This window comes from Littorina saxatilis, linkage group LG11 (genome assembly GCF_037325665.1).
Source record: "Littorina saxatilis isolate snail1 linkage group LG11, US_GU_Lsax_2.0, whole genome shotgun sequence".
In the NCBI taxonomy this organism is placed as follows: Eukaryota; Metazoa; Mollusca; class Gastropoda; order Littorinimorpha; family Littorinidae; genus Littorina; species Littorina saxatilis.
The window spans coordinates 31879968-31897475 of NC_090255.1; the positions used below are offsets into that span (position 1 = coordinate 31879968).

At 44.1% G+C, this 17508-nt stretch overlaps 2 protein-coding genes across 2 annotated transcripts in view; one reads left to right on the forward strand and one right to left on the reverse strand.

The window, feature by feature from the left end:
- The window catches only part of LOC138980595 (vacuolar protein sorting-associated protein 11 homolog), a 42193-nt gene extending 38522 nt beyond the window's left edge, over positions 1 to 3671 (forward strand). The window contains exon 26 of the mRNA XM_070353501.1: positions 91 to 3671. Coding sequence (XP_070209602.1) covers positions 91 to 174 — 84 coding nt within the window. The 3' untranslated portion in view covers positions 175 to 3671. The remainder of the gene's footprint in view (positions 1 to 90) is intronic.
- A 453-nt stretch (positions 3672 to 4124) lies between these two features.
- On the reverse strand, positions 4125 to 16746 carry LOC138980621 (uncharacterized). The gene is made up of 4 exons (XM_070353545.1): positions 16395 to 16746; positions 13405 to 13557; positions 6246 to 6448; positions 4125 to 5807 (listed from the first exon to the last, which is right to left on the reverse strand). The coding sequence occupies exons 1-4, from the start codon at positions 16648 to 16650 to the stop codon at positions 5796 to 5798; spliced, it is 624 nt and encodes a 207-aa protein (XP_070209646.1). The 5' UTR covers positions 16651 to 16746; the 3' UTR covers positions 4125 to 5795.
- Between the last annotated feature and the right edge of the window lie 762 nt (positions 16747 to 17508).

Consider the following 17508-nt stretch of genomic DNA (forward strand, 5'->3'; position numbering starts at 1 on the left):
CGTCTGACTGTTAAATATGCTTATTAGCAAGATGAATGAGTTTGAAATGAATGCACGCAATTCTCAGGTTATTTTTAACTGTGTTTGCAGTTGGAAAGGGCACCAGATGGGTTTGCAGTGGTTGCTGACTATTTCGGACGAGGTCTGTTCAACGCTCCAAAACCTAGCAAATGAGCAACGCCCATCTGAGAAGTGTTCATGATTTGAATAATGTTGAATGTCTGTGATAGAAGAATACCAATAAACTGGCACACAAACACATCAATACAGACACGGGAGTGTTATACGCAAACCTTACTCAGACACATTTCTTCTCCAGACTTTTTTCTCATGTTGAGGAGAGCCGAAGAAATTGAGTATGATACTTGTATGCTAGATCCTTGTGTAGCTCACAGATCAAAATATCTTTTGATAATAGCAGTGTATGTGACAAGTGGTACATGTGAGAAGGTTGCATCTGTGTTTTAGTGATAAAACTGAAAGAATGTGTTTTCTGTGGGTTTGTTTGTTTGTTCGTTCATGGGCTGAAACTCCCACAGCTTTTACGTGTATGACCGTTTTTACCCCGCCATTTAGGCAGCCATACGCCGCTTTCGGAGGAAGCATGCTGGGTATTTTCGTGTTTCTATAACCCACCAAACTCTGACATGGATTACAGGATCTTTTTCGTGCGCACTTGGTCTTGTGCTTGCGTGTACACACGGGGGTGTTCGGACACCGAGAAGAGTCTGCACACAAAGTTGACTCTGAGAAGTTGACTCTGAGAAATAAATCTCTCGCCGAACGTGGGGACGAACTCACGCTGACAGCGGCCAACTGGATACAAATCCGTTTTCTGTGGGTGAACTTTGAAACATACTGAATCTGGCATGATCCTGACAGGAGAGCTTTATGGTGAAACCAATCACTTCTAAGTCCATTCAAGGGTTTCTTTTATTGCACAGCTCTGTGTCATTGTTGCATTTCCAACCACTCTGTCCATTTGTGTTCCTGCATTGTGTTGCAATTTCAACTTTTAAACACATGCCATTTTTGGCTCACGTAAGTGTAGCCTATGCGATCGTAACTTTGTCTGTCTGTGCGTGTGTGCGTGTGTATGTCTGTGGTAGAAACTTTAACATTTGAAGACGTCACATTATGGCGTAAGAGGGTTAGACGTCACGCGAAGGAATTACTGAAAGTCTCGGTCATTGTTATTTTGAGCGGGCCGAGACTAGTTGGCAGTCGTGTCCCTGTAAGTTACAGGCTACATGCAGACAGACAGATCTAGATCTAGTGTCTCGCTTTCTTGCACAGTGTCACCTATGCTTACTGTGTGTGTGTGTGTTTGTGTGACGGAGTGATTGAGTTTGTGTTACTGTTTGTCGATTTCTTACGTGAGCCTTGAAGGCTTCGCCTCTTGTTTTCTTCTCTGGCCCAACTGTTGTCTCAGCAGTGTGCATATGATGATGTTAACAAACTTTGTTGGAACCCTTGCAACTCAAGATGGCCTGAGTTTTGAGAAGTACAGTGGAACCCCTCTTTTAACACCCCCCCCCCCCCCCCCCCCCCCAATTTAAGACTCCCTCCTTTTTAAGACCTTGTTTTCTGTCTTTCTATGCATAACCTCTGTAAATTCGCCCCCATTTTTGACTCACATGCGAAGCAAAAGTGAGTCTATGTACTCACCCGAGTCGTCCGTCCGGACGTCCGGACGTCCGGAAAACTTTAACGTTGGATATTTCTTGGACACTATTCAGTCTATCAGTACCAAATTTGGCAAGATGGTGTATGATGACAAGGCCCCAAAAAACATACATAGCATCTTGACCTTGCTTCAAGGTCAAGGTCGCAGGGGCCATACATGTTGTCTAAAAAACAGCTATTTTTCACATTTTTCCCATTTTCTCTGAAGTTTTTGAGATTGAATACCTCACCTACATATGATATATAGGGCAAAGTAAGCCCCATCTTTTAATACCAGTTTGGTTTATCTTGCTTCAAGGTCAAGGTCACAGGAGCTCTTCAAAGTTGGATTGTATACATATTTTGAAGTGACCTTGACCCTGAACTATGGAAGATAACTGTTTCAAACTTAAAAATTATGTGGGGCACATGTTATGCTTTCATCATGAGACACATTTGGTCACATATGATCAAGGTCAAGGTCACTTTGACCCTTATGAAATGTGACCAAAATAAGGTAGTGAACCACTAAAAGTGACCATATCTCATGGTAGAAAGAGCCAATAAGCACCATTGTACTTCCTATGTCTTGAATTAACAGCTTTGTGTTGCATGACCTTGGATGACCTTGACCGTGGGTCAAGGTCACATGTATTTTGGTAGGAAAAATGTGTAAAGCAGTTCTTAGTGTATGATGTCATTGCTAGGTTTAGTTACCCTAAAGGTCGAGGTCAAGCATGTGAGTCGTATGGGCTTTGCCCTTCTTGTTAAAGGTGGTCGTCTACATTTTTTGCTTTTTTTCAATAATCTTATGGTTAGATTTCGCTAAAACGTTATGTCAGATGATGAATGAACCATGGGGAAAAAAGTTATAGAAAAAAAAATATATGTAAAAAAAGATTTTATTTTTGGGTTGCGTGACTCACGCTTCCAATATTTTGTTTTCTGTTTGCTGAGAACATGTGCTTTGCCTAAAAATACTGACCAATCAAATTCATGTCACTATGCTTATAGCCACGCCCAAACAAGTGCAGCAACAAGTTTGACACTGGAGAGCTGTCCACACTTTTTTTTTAAACGCACGAAATGCACGGGATTTGAGAGGAGTTTTGCGCTTGGCATTTTCCAAATAAGGATATCCTACTATGAGTACTACGCTGGAATACTACAATGAATTTTCAAACGGCTACACTGGCTTCGTCTTTCCTGATCGAAAGGGGGTGTATTGTTGATAATTTTAGATAATAGACTCTGCATTTTAATGGTCAAATGGCGATTTCGGTATAAAAATGTAGACAAGGACCTTTAAGACTCCCTCCTATTTAAGACTCGATTTTCTCAGATTTGTTTAGGTCTTAAAGGGGGGTTCCACTGTACTGTGTTGCTCTGCTCCAGTCACACAAGACTACATTGGGGTGTGCACGTTAAAGATCCCACGATTGACAAAAGGGTCCTGGCAAAATTGTATAGGCATAGATAAAAATGTCCACCAAAATACCCGTGTGACTTGGAATAATAGGCCGTAAAAAGTAGGATATGCGCCGAAATGGCTGCGATCTGCTGGTCGATGTGAATGCGTGATGTATTGTGTAAAAAATTCCATCTCACACGGCATAAATAGATCCCTGCGCCTTGAGTCCGAGTCTGGAGATACGCGCGCGATATAAGACTTCATAATATAACAAGACAATAAGTTTGTTCTAAAAAGTGCACATCCACTACTGAATGGCTTATCATGCACATACCTGTGGGATGTTGTATATGTTTCTAGCTACAATACATACTGTCGGTCATCATTGGCTTTTTCGCAAGAAATTTGGCGTGCATTAGGAGTGTTTGTATGATCATGAATGCTTAGTTTGTACATGTATACATATAAATGCATGCTTGTGAATGGTGCTTTTGATTGGATGGTCTCTTTTGTATTTTGTGTTGTGGCATTCCATTGATATAATGTCCTGTTTTGATACAAACTGACATGGGTATGAAATAAATAGTGAAACTTCTGTGATATCTGGTCAGTTATTTGTTTTGAATCGGTGAGAATATGTGTGTATTTCGCATGCGTGTGCATTTTATGGAGGGATTGACATTATTAAGATAAGTAGCTAAACATTGTAAACCTGCGTGTGTTTTGGGGCGGGAAGGGGGTCCTCTACGTGCAAAGACAAGGCTGAGAATGGGCCTTGGGTGCACACACAACTATTAAAATTCAAGGACTAAATCCTCAACTCTCTCAGTGCTTTAGTTTGATATTCTTATGGCGAGGTTCAGAAATTTTCATGCATGGATTTGAAAGGACATTTCACACACACACACAGCTGTTAGTTTTGTTTCGACAAGCAGTTGTGTTCGTCAGTTGACAACTGCTTCATACAGTTGGGGTATATGAACACAGCACATACGTTCCAGTTATTTACATCTGCACGCAGCTTCAACAAAATCATACAAATCTGATGTAAAAATATACACAATTTTATTTTTCTGTGAAATATTTACAAAGAAAAACAGGTCTTTTATTTTTATCAAAACATGCTAACAAGAAAATGTGTAAATGGACTATAACAAAAAAAAGTACAGCTCAACAGGTGTTTGTACAGTAATCCTGTGAAGACCATTTACATGATAAACTACTCAAGTATAACTAAAAAGAGAAAGAAAACAAAAAGGATTTAATAAAACAACAAATGGAATAAGGTTCTAAATAAAAATCAATTCTTGATGATTTCCATAAAAATTAATAGTGTAAGGTTCTTTTTTATAATCAGTTCCTCATGGTTTCCCTAAAGTAGTCAGAATCTTTACTCTTTTTATGAATAGGTCTAAAAAAAGAAATAAACAGAGAATATGTATATGGGTTTAGATGAGCACTGACGAATAACTATTTTCGCAGAAATATGCAGATGCAAAATGCTATCTAGAGTATCAACAATGACAAAGAAAATGCGAGATACTTTGCATGATAAATGTGATTTTGATATGTAACGATTCTGTGCATCACTGAATAGTGTGTGAGGTATGTACATACTTACAGAAATGTCCGGAATAAAAACGTATTATATAAAAAATAAAAAAGACACTTAGCAGAGAAGTATCTCTGGAACGTGAGTTTAAAAACGACAGTTTTAAAATGACATGTACTTTTATAGTGTCCACAATAGGTGACTTGATATGTCTAAGTGAATGCATTATACAAAGATGTAAATAAGGCAGTTTCTAAACTTCATAAAATGCTATCAATTTCATCTTTTCTTGTTCTTCCACTGACATGAAAACCACTGCCTGACTCTTATTTCTACTACCAGAAGAAATCTTGGAATCAAAGACCATACAATTGAATGTTCACAACCAATACAGGGGAATTTAAACTGTACGACATACATTTGTTTAAGTTCTGCACTAATTAAAGAATAATGTTACAACCGACTCGGAGTAGCCCAATTTTGCTTGAAAAAAATACAAGACTCATCATCGTACTGACACGTAAAATAAAAATTTAGGGTTTTTAGGGGCAGAAATCTGGTACTGGTAAAAACACTAACATACCACCTCAAATTTCCCTACACTGATTTCATTGGTCAAATGCTACTTAAAATGCCATAAAACAATTTTTACCCCCTAAAAGTAAAACATGTACACTTTCATTGCTCTGTTAAAACTGTCAGCCTTTCGATAAAGTCTAATATAGAGTTTGTGTTCTAAAGTCAGAAAGTCCAAACATGTCACTTTTCCGTTGGCCAGAGGCAGTCTGTTCACCGAAACCGCTTTGCATAAATGTCAGTTAACAACCGCTTTGCATAAATCATTAAATGTCAGTTAACTCTCAGATGGTAACTCTTTCGCTGAAGGATTCTGTTATGTAGACTTAGGGTAATTGGATGGCGTCTAATGGAGAGTTTGTGTTCTGTAGTCAGATGGACCAAACATGTCGCAAATGTCAGTTAACTCTCAGATGGTAACTTTCCCTGAACAATTCTAAAATAACTCCTCGTCCATTATGCAGGCTTTGAGTAATGGAATGGTGTCTAATGGAGAGCTTGTGTTCTATAGTCAGATGGACCAAATATGTCGCAAATGTCAGTTAACTCTCAGATGGTAACTCTTTCGCCGAACGATTCTCGAACAACGCCTCATGCATTGACCTAAGGCCAAAAAAAAATTTGTCTGTTTCTGGTAACATGGCTAAAAAAATAGGGTAGGTAGGTAGGGATTTTTTTTCTTTTTTTTCCCAAATGTAAACCAATAAAACTAACTTTAAAAATCGCGCAAAGAGACTGGATTCACTATACATAGAGACAAGACACTCAACACATTTACAAATCTGTGACAAAGACTGAAATCGTCAGCGGACTTTCGTTTTCACACGTTTTTGTTGTTCATTTTCTCACCCTGTCCTTTACCACCAAAACAAAAAAAAGGAAAAAAAAAGTTTAGGGTCAGCGCCGAAATTTAGGGTCGGTCGGGTGACCAGAAACAGACAAATTTTTTTTTTGGCCTTAGGGTAATTGTATGGCGTCACTTAACTCTCAGATGGTAACTCTTTCGCCGAACGATTCTCGAACAACTCCTCATGCATTGACCTTTGGGTAATTGTATGGCGTCGTCCCATCATCAGCCTCCCTGGATCCTTTGTAGAGAGCGAGTGCAGCGAAGAGGGAGGCCCACCCAGACATACAGTACAGGCCGTAGGACCAGGACAGGAAGTTCATGTCTGGCCGCGGGATCCATTGTCGGTCTTCCTTCTTCACGCCAAACACTATCAACACTACGAAGATGATCCCCACTGCAACACACAAAATACAGCACTCAGCAAAGTCATAGAAACAGATTTGGCTTCAAATTCAATGCGCTCCCCTTTCCCTGAAGTTCTAGCGCAGAGTTTTGCTGTCAACAACAAACCCTTATTATCAGTTATCTCGAACAGTGGAACTCCCCTTTCAAGACACCCCCCCCCCCCCCTATTTAAGGCCTTGCCTTTTTAAATCGAAAATTTTATAAGTAAATTTTGATTTGATTAATATACTTACCCGACTCACATTTAGCATTAACTTCAGATTAATAGCTTGGACACTGAACTACGCTTCACCCCTAAGGGGGAAGAAACCCCTTAAAAAAGAACGGCCTTGACTCAACCCAAGTTAACCAGAGTCAAGGTCATACCGCTCTCGCGACCTATCACGCGAGACCCAACCGCCGCCATGTTAGAAACGTCACTCCTACTGAAATGATCTGTTCTTTTTTATGGAAACCCTAAGCGGGGTAGGCGGGAGGGTATTAACGATGTGAGTCGGGTAAGTATATTAATCAAATCAAAATTTACTTATAAAATTTTCGATTAAATTACATATCTTAACCCGACTCACATTTAGCAGATTGCTAATGTAGGTGGCGGGTACTTACTCTATGATCTTGGAAGAACCTGTCCTGCGGCTACCACAGCCGGTAAGGAGTTGGTCCCATCTTGCCGCTTACTTGCAATGTCACGCAAGTAAAAATTTATGAAGACGTCTTCAGACGCCCAATACGCAGCGTCAAGTACTTCAGAAAGCCTTCCTGACTGTAGTACGGCCAAAGACGAGGCCCAGGCTCTCGCCTCATGAGTACGTGCAGACGACATGGGGAGAACGGACTGCCCCCCCCCTTTTCCTTTCTGCCACCATTCATATGCTTGTTTTATGAGTGTGGCGATCCACCTAGCCAAAGTCACCCGTGACAGGTCTCTGTTCCGAGCAGTATTGAGTGAGATAAACAGAAGTCTCTGTTCTTTAGCTCTTAACGGAGCAGTCCTAGACAAATAGCTGCTAAGTGTTCGCACTGGACAATTTGTCATGTCAGGGTCGCCTGGTGCTAGTATAGTGGACAAAGACGGAATCCTGATAACGGGAGCAGGATGGTGAGGCTTTTGATTTTTTGCTAAGAAATCAGGTCTAAAACGAAGGGAGATAGAGCCGTCACTCTCAACAGAGATGTCTTTTGGAAGGCCTGAGAGCGCGTGTACTTCGCTGCTCCGTCTAGCTGTAGCCAGTAAAGTGAGCAGAAGAGCCTTACGCGTAAGATTATGGAGACTTGCCAAATGTAAAGGTTCAAAATCCGAAGATCTCAAGAAGTTCAAAACTAGAAACAGATCCCAGGCTGGGACTGGAGTCTTTGTCTTAACAAAATCCAATGCAGCGCCCCTTAACACGCTTGCAATAACTCCACCCAGGGAAATAGTGCGACCTAATTGCTTTAAGGTGGACGAAATCGCTGATCTCCTGACCTTAAGAGATGATGGGGACTTGCCTTGGGAGGCCAACCAAGACAAATGATTTGCTACCTGCATTGACCGAGGAGATGTAGCTTCGACCCCATTATCTGCGCACCATGCTACCCATGCAGACCAGTGTGAGGTGTAAACCGAGCTAGTAGACTGCCTGTGAGCCTTTTGAACCAGATCCAAAGTCCCTTCAGAAGCACCTGAGCGACGCAAAGATTTTCTCAAAGTCTCCACGCGTGAAGGCGCAGAGCCTGCGGATTCTCGTGAAGAACGCCCGTGCGTGGTTGTAGCAGATCTCCCTTCTCTAGGTTTAGCGGAATGGGAGGACCTACTGTGAGACGAAGCAGGTCCGGAAACCAATGTTGGCTTGTCCACATTGGAGCCACCAGAATGAGGGACGGGCGTTCCATCTCGACCTTTCTGAGTACCCTGCCCAGCAGTTGAAACGGAGGGAAGGCGTACGCCGTGAGATCCGACCAGTTGATCTCCAGAGCGTTTGTCTTCCAAGCTTCCGGATCGGGAAACGGGGAGACAAATACTGGCAGTCTCCGGGAAAACCTCGTAGCGAACAGATCGACTACAGGTTTTTCGACCTGAACCCACAATCTCTGAAGTGCATGGTGGGTGATCGTCCACTCCGTGTGCAACACACTGGACGAACGGCTGAGAGCATCGGCTAAAACATTGAGCCGACCCGGTAGGAACTTCGCCGACAGAGTGATCTGATGTTGAGCACACCACCGCAGGATCTGACAAGTTCTGACTGAGAGTGTTTGCGACCGTGAACCGCCCTGCTTGTTCACATAGGCCGCTACCGTGGTGTTGTCGGTATGTAGCCGAACATGCTTTCCGACAACGGCAGGGAAGAAGCTCCGAAGCCCCAAAAAGACTGCCTCCAACTCCAACACATTGATGTGAGACCGGGCTTGACTCTCTGGCCAAGTCCCCGAGGCCGTGAGCTGTGCAAGATGAGCACCCCAGCCCACCCGAGACGCATCTGTGAACATGTCGACCTCCGGAGGAGGAAGCACAATCGGAACTCCCAGAAACAAGCCTGCCTGTAACCACTGATTTGTGGTGTGTCGAATCCAGCTGTGTATCTGAACAGAGACATCCCAGCCCTGGTAAGCCGGATTCCACTCTGAGTTGAGTGCAGCCTGAAACGGCCTCTTGCATACTCTCCCCAGCGGAATGAGAGTGGCCATAGATTCCATCTGTCCTAAGGCGGACGCCAAGACCCTGACCTTGGCCTGTTTCTGAGACCTGAGAGACCTGAGTAGGTCTTGAAGCTTGTTGACTCTTCTCAGTGAGGGACGAACTGACCATGCCACCGTATCGAAGGTCATCCCTAGATACGTGAAGTTTTGTGACGGTATCAGCTCTGATTTGCTCTGGTTGATCTGAAAACCTAGATCGTTTGCCTGATCCAACACTGCCTGCGTGTGAAGACTGCAAGACTGCTGGTTCTGATTTAGTACGAGCCAATCGTCTAAATATGCACGCAGACGAATGCCTTTTTGTCTGACCAGAGAACAAAGTTGTCGTGTCACCATTGTGAAGACCCAAGGGGCCAGAGACAAGCCGAAGGGGAGAGCCCTGAACTGATAAATGTCTGTTGCCCACCGAAATCTGAGCCACTTTCGATCTGACGGATGCATGAGTATATGAAAATACGCATCCGTCAGATCTATTGATGTTGCCCAATCCCCCGGTCTGAGTGCCTCCCGAACAGAAAAGGGAGTCTCCATGGTAAACCGAATCTCCCGGAGGAATTTGTTCAATGGGGACAGGTCTAAGACTGGACGCCACCCTCCCGAGCTCTTTGGGACTACAAATATCCTCCCGTAAAAACCCGGGGAGTTGTGGTCTGAAACAACTTCCACTGCTTCCTTTTGAAGAAGAGCAGCGATTTCCAACTGAATTGTGGCCTTTGCCTCTGGTTTTGTCGGAAATTTGAACGCAGGAGGTGTTCTGGTTAGAGGCGCTTTCTCCTCTTTCCAGAGCAGCCTGAACCCCGAACGTACTATCCCCACGATCCACTGACTGTTTACATGCTGTAACCAGTAGGGAAGGGCCCGGGAGGGGCCGCCCGCCACCAAAAGGGTGGGGGCTGCGGGGATGAGTAGCTCGGGGCCTCGTCATTGGGGGTTAGGTTTTCGACCCGACCCCCTAGCATTGCCGAAAGACGGCTTCTTCTTGGGGTAAGGCGCGCCCCTGCCTCTACCCCTAAAAGAGGACTGTGAATGCTGAGAGCCGCGTCCTCGATTAGCAGAAGTGAAAGAAGCTTTAGGAGGACCCTGTTGTTTGGCCTGAGGCTTAGCGAAACCGTGTTGGGCAAGCTTTGCGATCGCTAAGTCCTTAGCGTTTTGTGTTTGTTTGTCAAGCGCGTCAAGTGAAGGTTGACCAAGCAAAGAACCCTCTGTGAAAGGGGAGACCTTGAGCAAGTCCAAAGTAGACTTATCTTGAATTCTGGAGCCAGACAAGAAAGCGTCCCTGCGTGTGTAAACCGCATGAGCGTACAACCGTGCCGCGACTGTCATTTGTTCGGCTGAAACCTTCGCCAAAGATGCCAGGAGTATGGGCACGTCTTTCACGCTAGCGTCGTTTCGAAATTCGAAAGGATCCAACGACACCGCGATCGACCGAGAAAGAGATCTGAGAAGTGTCTCTGAAAGAGAAGCAAGTTCCAACGAGTATCTTCCCGTCTCTTCCAAACCAATCAAAGCGCCTTCAGAGTAAGCACAAGTTTTGTCAAAACGATAGACATCCTCTCTGAGATTAGCCAACTCCGGAGTGACCGGAAGCGGTGCACTCGGCAAAGCGTAAGTCTCGATAAGGCTGTGGTGGCGACGGGAGAGAGCAAACTTGCGTGCATGAAAAGAAGTGCTCGCCATCCGTAACTGGCCTGAGGCAAGCCATGGCTGAGCAGAATCAGGCGCCTGACCGTGTGCCGCCAGTAAAGGCACAGTATCCACAGGCAAGCTATTCTCAGAACCCGAAGTTCTAGCCAGCACCTTGGAAAGTTCGTAGGCAACAGAAGGAGACTCGCTAAAACGATATCCCTGAACTTCCGTTAAGGCAGGGCGGAAATCACCGACCGCTGAGGGTGGTGGTGCCGCAGAGCTTGTCATAGCTGTCACCCCTTCAGCGAAGTACTTAGCAGACACCTGAGCTGCAGTAACCATAGCTGGTTTAAGTCTGAGTGACAACTTGACATCAACTTCCTCCTCAGAAAGTGAGTGAGAATCGTCGACCTCCGAATCTGCTGTGGCTGTACCGTGAAAGTCACTGTGACTAGCTGCGTCACTAAAACGATCCACCACAGGCGAGGCTGATTGCAAAACGGACGGACCGTGCAAAGCCTGCCCGAAAGCAGCTTCCTGCCCAGAGGGAGGAAGTTGAGACTTGTATACATTCACCGGAGACATACCAGTCTGCCTGTGAGTACAACTGTCTCGTTGTCCGGTGTCGACCCCCCGTGAGTTCCGCTTACTAAGAGCGATAGCCTCCGGGAGAGTCGAACTTTCACTCCCCAGCCTCGGCGGGGGAGCTACTAGTTCCGGCCCAACTTGTTGTCCGGTGTTGACCCCCCATGAGTTCCGCCTCTTATAAAGAGCGATAGCCTCCGGGAAAGTCAAACTTTCACCCCCCAGCCGCGGCGGGGGGGCTACTAGTTCCGGCCCAACTTGAACACTTTCACCAGAGAACCTGGCTACCGGTGAACTTGACAAACCTGAAGAGCGTGAAACCGCCCCTTGAATGAAGCAATCACCCTGCTCTGCGTGCACGTCGGCCGACGTGATAGTGCATGACGGCGGAGCCTTAGCGTAAGCCAGCGAAGCCACTCCGCCCACCCCCGCTGGGAGCGAGTGTAACTCTTTACGAGTAGCATGCAAATCGGCTGCAAACTGCTGTTGTTGTGCAAACATGTTATTCATATTGACAGAAAACTTCTCAAAAAGGGAGGAAAAATCATCTTTAGTCTTGTCTTTACCACTACGTCTCTTCTTGGCTGAAGGAGCCTTACTTTTAGCTTCTTTCAGTACGGGCATGACTGGGCTATCGGGGTCCGAAATATTAACGGACATGGTAGTTTGAGAAACTGGGTCATGAACTGAGACGGTAGTAACTTTGCCTGTCTCTTTAAGTGCGTCCTTACTAGGCGAACACTCAGCAGCCATTTGCCTAGTCTGAGGCTTCTTTCTCTCTTTGTCAGCCATAGCTGACGAAAACAAACAGTCTAAGAAACGTAAACACGAAACAGACTGCAAGACGGAGAAAGACACAAACGAACAGGAGCCGAACAAATTAGAAAGAGCTCACCCAATCTTGCTTAGGCAGGGACCTGTAGAACGGGGTGAAAATACTGCTTGAAAAACAGTAGTAGGCTGAAAGCCTGTAGCGTAGCTGTGAAAACACGTCCGAGCTGATCGGAGGCTGAAGTAGGAGTGACGTTTCTAACATGGCGGCGGTTGGGTCTCGCGTGATAGGTCGCGAGAGCGGTATGACCTTGACTCTGGTTAACTTGGGTTGAGTCAAGGCCGTTCTTTTTTAAGGGGTTTCTTCCCCCTTAGGGGTGAAGCGTAGTTCAGTGTCCAAGCTATTAATCTGAAGTTAATGCTAAATGTGAGTCGGGTTAAGATATGTAATTTAATTGCCTGTTAGGGACACCATCTGGCCAGAGGAGACAGCGCTACAAAAGAAGCTATACGGCCTTGGAGAGGACAGCACGTTTCGCCCTGCAGTCCCGACTGACGATCTAGCAGCGAACGACTAAGAAGAAGAAGAAATTGCTTGTTCTTCTTTCATAAACTCTGTACATTTACCTTTTTATTATTTTTTTTTTAAACTCCCTTTGTAGAGGTCTTAATTTAAAAGAGGGGTTCCACTGTATCTGACATTTTGCCTATAGATGTTAAAAAGAACTTTGTGATTTAGACAGCACAAGTAGTATCCCCAGCCAGCTTTGTTTCCGAACAGCTCAAAATGAATATTCACCATGTTCATATCTTGTACCATAATTTAAAAAAGCCACAATTTTGATTCAGAGGATCATTGTAATCCTGCTAATAATAACAAAACATAAGTGAATGCAGTCAGCTGCACTGAAATGTGAAGAAAAAAAACCACCCTCAAACAACAGGCATGACAATTTGGATGCATTGAAAAAGTCTGAATGTGAAACACGACTTACAGATAATGCATAAATTGCTCTGAAATTGTAGCCCCGAGGCTCACAGAAAAAGGCCTGATTTCAGCCCAAAGTCTGAAGATTCTCATGTGTGGTTCCTACTTTCAGACACTTCTTCTTCTCCTTCTTTAATCATGGGCTGAAACTCCCATTTACACTCGTGTTTTTGCACGAGTGGATTTGTACGTGTATGACCGTTTTTACCCCGCCATTTAGGCAGGCATACGCCGCTTTAGGAGGAACTTTTAGACACAACAAACAAAGAGAGAGAAAAAAACTGCCTCGTACTTACAACTGAATAACATGACCGCCGCCGACCCTAACAACACGGCCGAGTTGAAATATTTGGGAAACAACTTGAAGACGTAGAGCGTGAGGAAAATGGCGTTGATGACATGGATAAGCAGGCTGAGACTGACCATCACCTGCATGACGATGAACCACGCTGAAACACACACACAAACACACCTTGATGAAACGGATGCAAATAACATCAACCACAATACGCACTGTCTTTCCTTAACACTTTCTACCCCACCTATGTTGACCTTTTTTTTTTATAGCCGAGACCAGCTGTGCTGCAGCAGGTCACTCAGAATTGTAGTAACTGTGTATCAACACGCTGGAATGCAGGCGTTAGATGGACGATACAGGAAGCGACTGAAGCTAAAGGTCTGAGCGGATATATCCGTACCTGGTCAGATAGAGCCATATGAGCGGGTATGGATATATCCATACCTGGGAGACAATGAGTTAATGCATGTACATGGCACCACAAGCAAATGAGTATAAAGGCTCCCCTTTGAAAGACAATGAAAATGTTGCCGTTATAATTGTTGGTATACATGTACAGTTGAACCTCCTTTTAAAACTCTGCAATTTAAGACTTCTTCTTTTTAAGGACCATCTGTTCTCAGGTTTTTTTTTAACATAACTCCGTAAATTTATCCCCATTTTAAGACTCCCTCCTTTTTAATAAATAAGACTTGATTTTCTCACATTTTTGGTCTTAGATTAAGGGAAAAGGGGGGGGGGTGTTCCACTGTATACACAATCTCTCTAATGCTGTCACAGAGGGGTAAAGAGGTTGCTAAGTTTCATCACACATGGCAGTTTATTGGCACCACAAGCAAATGAGTAACTTTTAATTTAAGGCTCCTCTTTGAAAGACAAAGAAAATTTAAATTGATGCTGTTATTTTTCAATTTTGTTGTATACTGCACTGTGGAACCACCCTTTTGTTTTGAGACCCTGCAATTAAAGACTGTCTTTTTTAACCCCTTCACTGCCACAGTATAACAGCATTATCCGAACGGTCTATGGGAAAGAAATGTGTTTAGAACCCCTACAAGTACTTGGACAGTGGTTACCTCCCATTTAGTTTTCAGAAATGTCCTGAAATGTTGTTGACACAAATCCCACGTATGAGATACGGTTATGGGCGTAGGACAAACCGAAAATGACCACGTATTACATACGGGGTGGGCAGTGAAGGGGTTAAGACCTTGATTTTTCTGATTTTCTGTACATGATACCTCTGTACATTTACCTTAATTTTAACACTTTCTCTTTTTTAAAACCTGATTTTCTCAAAGTTTGGAGGTCATAAAGCCGGGTACAGTGGAACCCCCCTTTTAAGACCTCAAAAAATCTGAGAAAATCAGGTCTTAAAAAGGAGGGAGTCTTAACATGGTGGTACATTTACACAGGTTATGAACAGAAAATCTCAAAAAGCAAGGTCTTAAAAGAGAGGAAGTCTTCTTCTTCTTCTTCTTCTCCTTCTGCGTTCGTGGGCTGAAACTCCCGCGTACACTCGTGGTTTTTTTGCACGAGTGGAATTTTACGTGTATGACCGTTTTTTACCCCGCCATTTAGGCAGCCATACGCCGTTTTCGGAGGAAGCATGCTGGGTATTTTCGTGTTTCTATAACCCACCGAACTCTGACATGGATTACAGGATCTTTTTCGTGCGCACTTGGTCTTGTGCTTGCGTGTACACACGGGGGGTGTTCGGACACCGAGGAGAGTCTGCACACAAAGTTGACTCTGAGAAATAAATCTCTCGCCGAACGTGGGGACGAACTCACGCTGACAGCGGCCAACTGGATACAAATCCAGCGCGCTACCGACTGAGCTACATCTCCGCCCCGTAGGAAGTCTTAAATTGGGGGGTCTTAAAAGGGGGTTCCACTGTACCACGTACTGTACCAGTTCTGAAGGAACACCAGTTTTGGGAACAGCCAAAAGTGTTCTTATATTCCAGGTGGCATTTAATAACAGGTTAATTTTTGAAACCGTAATGATGAGAGAACAATTGTTGTGTTAACACTGACAGTTTTATAACATCCATATAAGAAGCTTTCCATTTATACTGATTTGAGAATAAAACAGAAACATCTTCTTCTTCTTCTTCGTTCATGGGTTTAGACTCCCACGTTCACTCATGTTTTTAGCACGAGTAGATTTTTACGTGTATGACCATTTTTACCCCGCCATTCAGGCAGCTTACGCTGATTTCGGGGGAGGCATGCTGGGTATTTTCGTGTTTCTATAACCCACCGAACACTGACATGGATTACAGGATCTTTTCCGTGGGCACTTGGTCTTGTGCTTGTGTGTACAAACGAAGGGGGTCAAGTCACTAGCAGGTCTGCACATAATAAGTTGACTTGGGAAAATCTCCACTCTCAACCCACCAGGCGGCAGCGACCGGGATTCGAACTCACGACCTCCCGATTAGGAGGCCGATGTCTTACCACCACGCCACTGCGCCCATCTGTGTTATAACATCACACACAACGCGTATTAAAGTGATGTTCCATTTTTACTGATTTGAGAATAAACAGAAACATCCTTTGTTACATGCCATCGACGGGTTATTCTAAGCTCTGCACTGAATGACAATAACATATATCTGTACAAATATATAGTACCCCATCAAAATTCAAAGGCATCATCTGCACTTCTTGGCAGCTACTTCTATGATATTGATACTAATTGGGACAGATTGCCGTGTTTTGACTGTTAAAATTGATGAGAAACACAGGGGCTAAGCGTCTGAATCACAGGAGTGAAAAAATGAACACTAAATCACATAATTGTAGAAAATAACGGTAATAACAGTAAAAACAAACTAACTTTGGTGACACTTCCGGTAGCCATGTTACTACCATTTCCGCGTTTACACACACCTGTCTCTTTCCCACTTTGATGACACAGGTGTGTCGTCGATCTTGCAAAAAACACACAGAATGAACCCCGTAACACTGAATCCATACTTACGGGGTGACAGCCACTCCCACAGAGGTCTGATGGTGTCAGAGAAGATGTAGAAACACCCGAGGTACCGCTTGCCATTGTGATCCTTGTAGAACGTGTAGTCGTTGAAACAGAACTCCCAAAGTCCTGCCTTGACGAAGCGATTGCCAGTGAATTCATCGAAAGATTCCACCCAGTAAGGACTGGCAAATGACAGAACATTACATCCAACAGCCGCAGCCACTAAAAAGCACCCGACGAGAGCGACTACTCTCCCCATTGTCGATTGTTATTTTACGAAATCGAAATATCAGTCGAACGTCATTTCAAGTTTCTGCGAGATACCTCTGCTTCCGTGAGTAATCCTTCGGCGACACTCGGTAGCGCTCGGCTTGAAATGTAGGTCATGTCACCTGGCTGGGCTAGTCTATTTTGCGCAGGGGGTAAAAGGTGTGGAATGCGCTTGAGTGAGGTCAACGATGTGTGTCTTTGTGTTGGTAAAAAAGGTTAGCACAATTGTTTCTATGTATATCTCTACTTTGGATACAACCTGACAAATACGTTCATAACTTTACCGCACAAGGTGTAAGAATTGGTCAATAAAACGTATGTGTGTGTGACTGTGTGTGTGTGCGCGCGTGTGTGTGCGTGTGTGGTCTTCTTAATTTATATAGTTTTCCACTAAATAAGCCTCAACGAAAGTAAACTTGACTTACATCTAACGTGTGTGTGTGTGTGTGTGTGTGTGTGTGTGTGCGTGCGTGCGCATGTGTGTGTGTGTGTGTGTGTGTGTGTGTGCGTATGGTCCCAAATGAGGACTTGCAATTGCTTCATACCGCCAAACTGAGGACCTAAAACCGAAATGGGGACCCAAAACCAAGTCCTCATTTCGTTCTATTCATCTAACGTCTTCAGAAGAGATATTCCTGTTCTGTTACTATTTTTAGTAAAATACACACAAAAACACATACTCATATGTACATGTTTTGACACCGTTAAGTTGACTTTTTTGACGGAAAGAATGTCATAACAATGTTCAAAATGACATTCTTTCCGTCCTCTATAGGCGACGAAATAGGTCAAATTTTGTGCCTTTTTTAGTGTAAAATTCGTCGATGCCGGACCGAGTACTGCACTC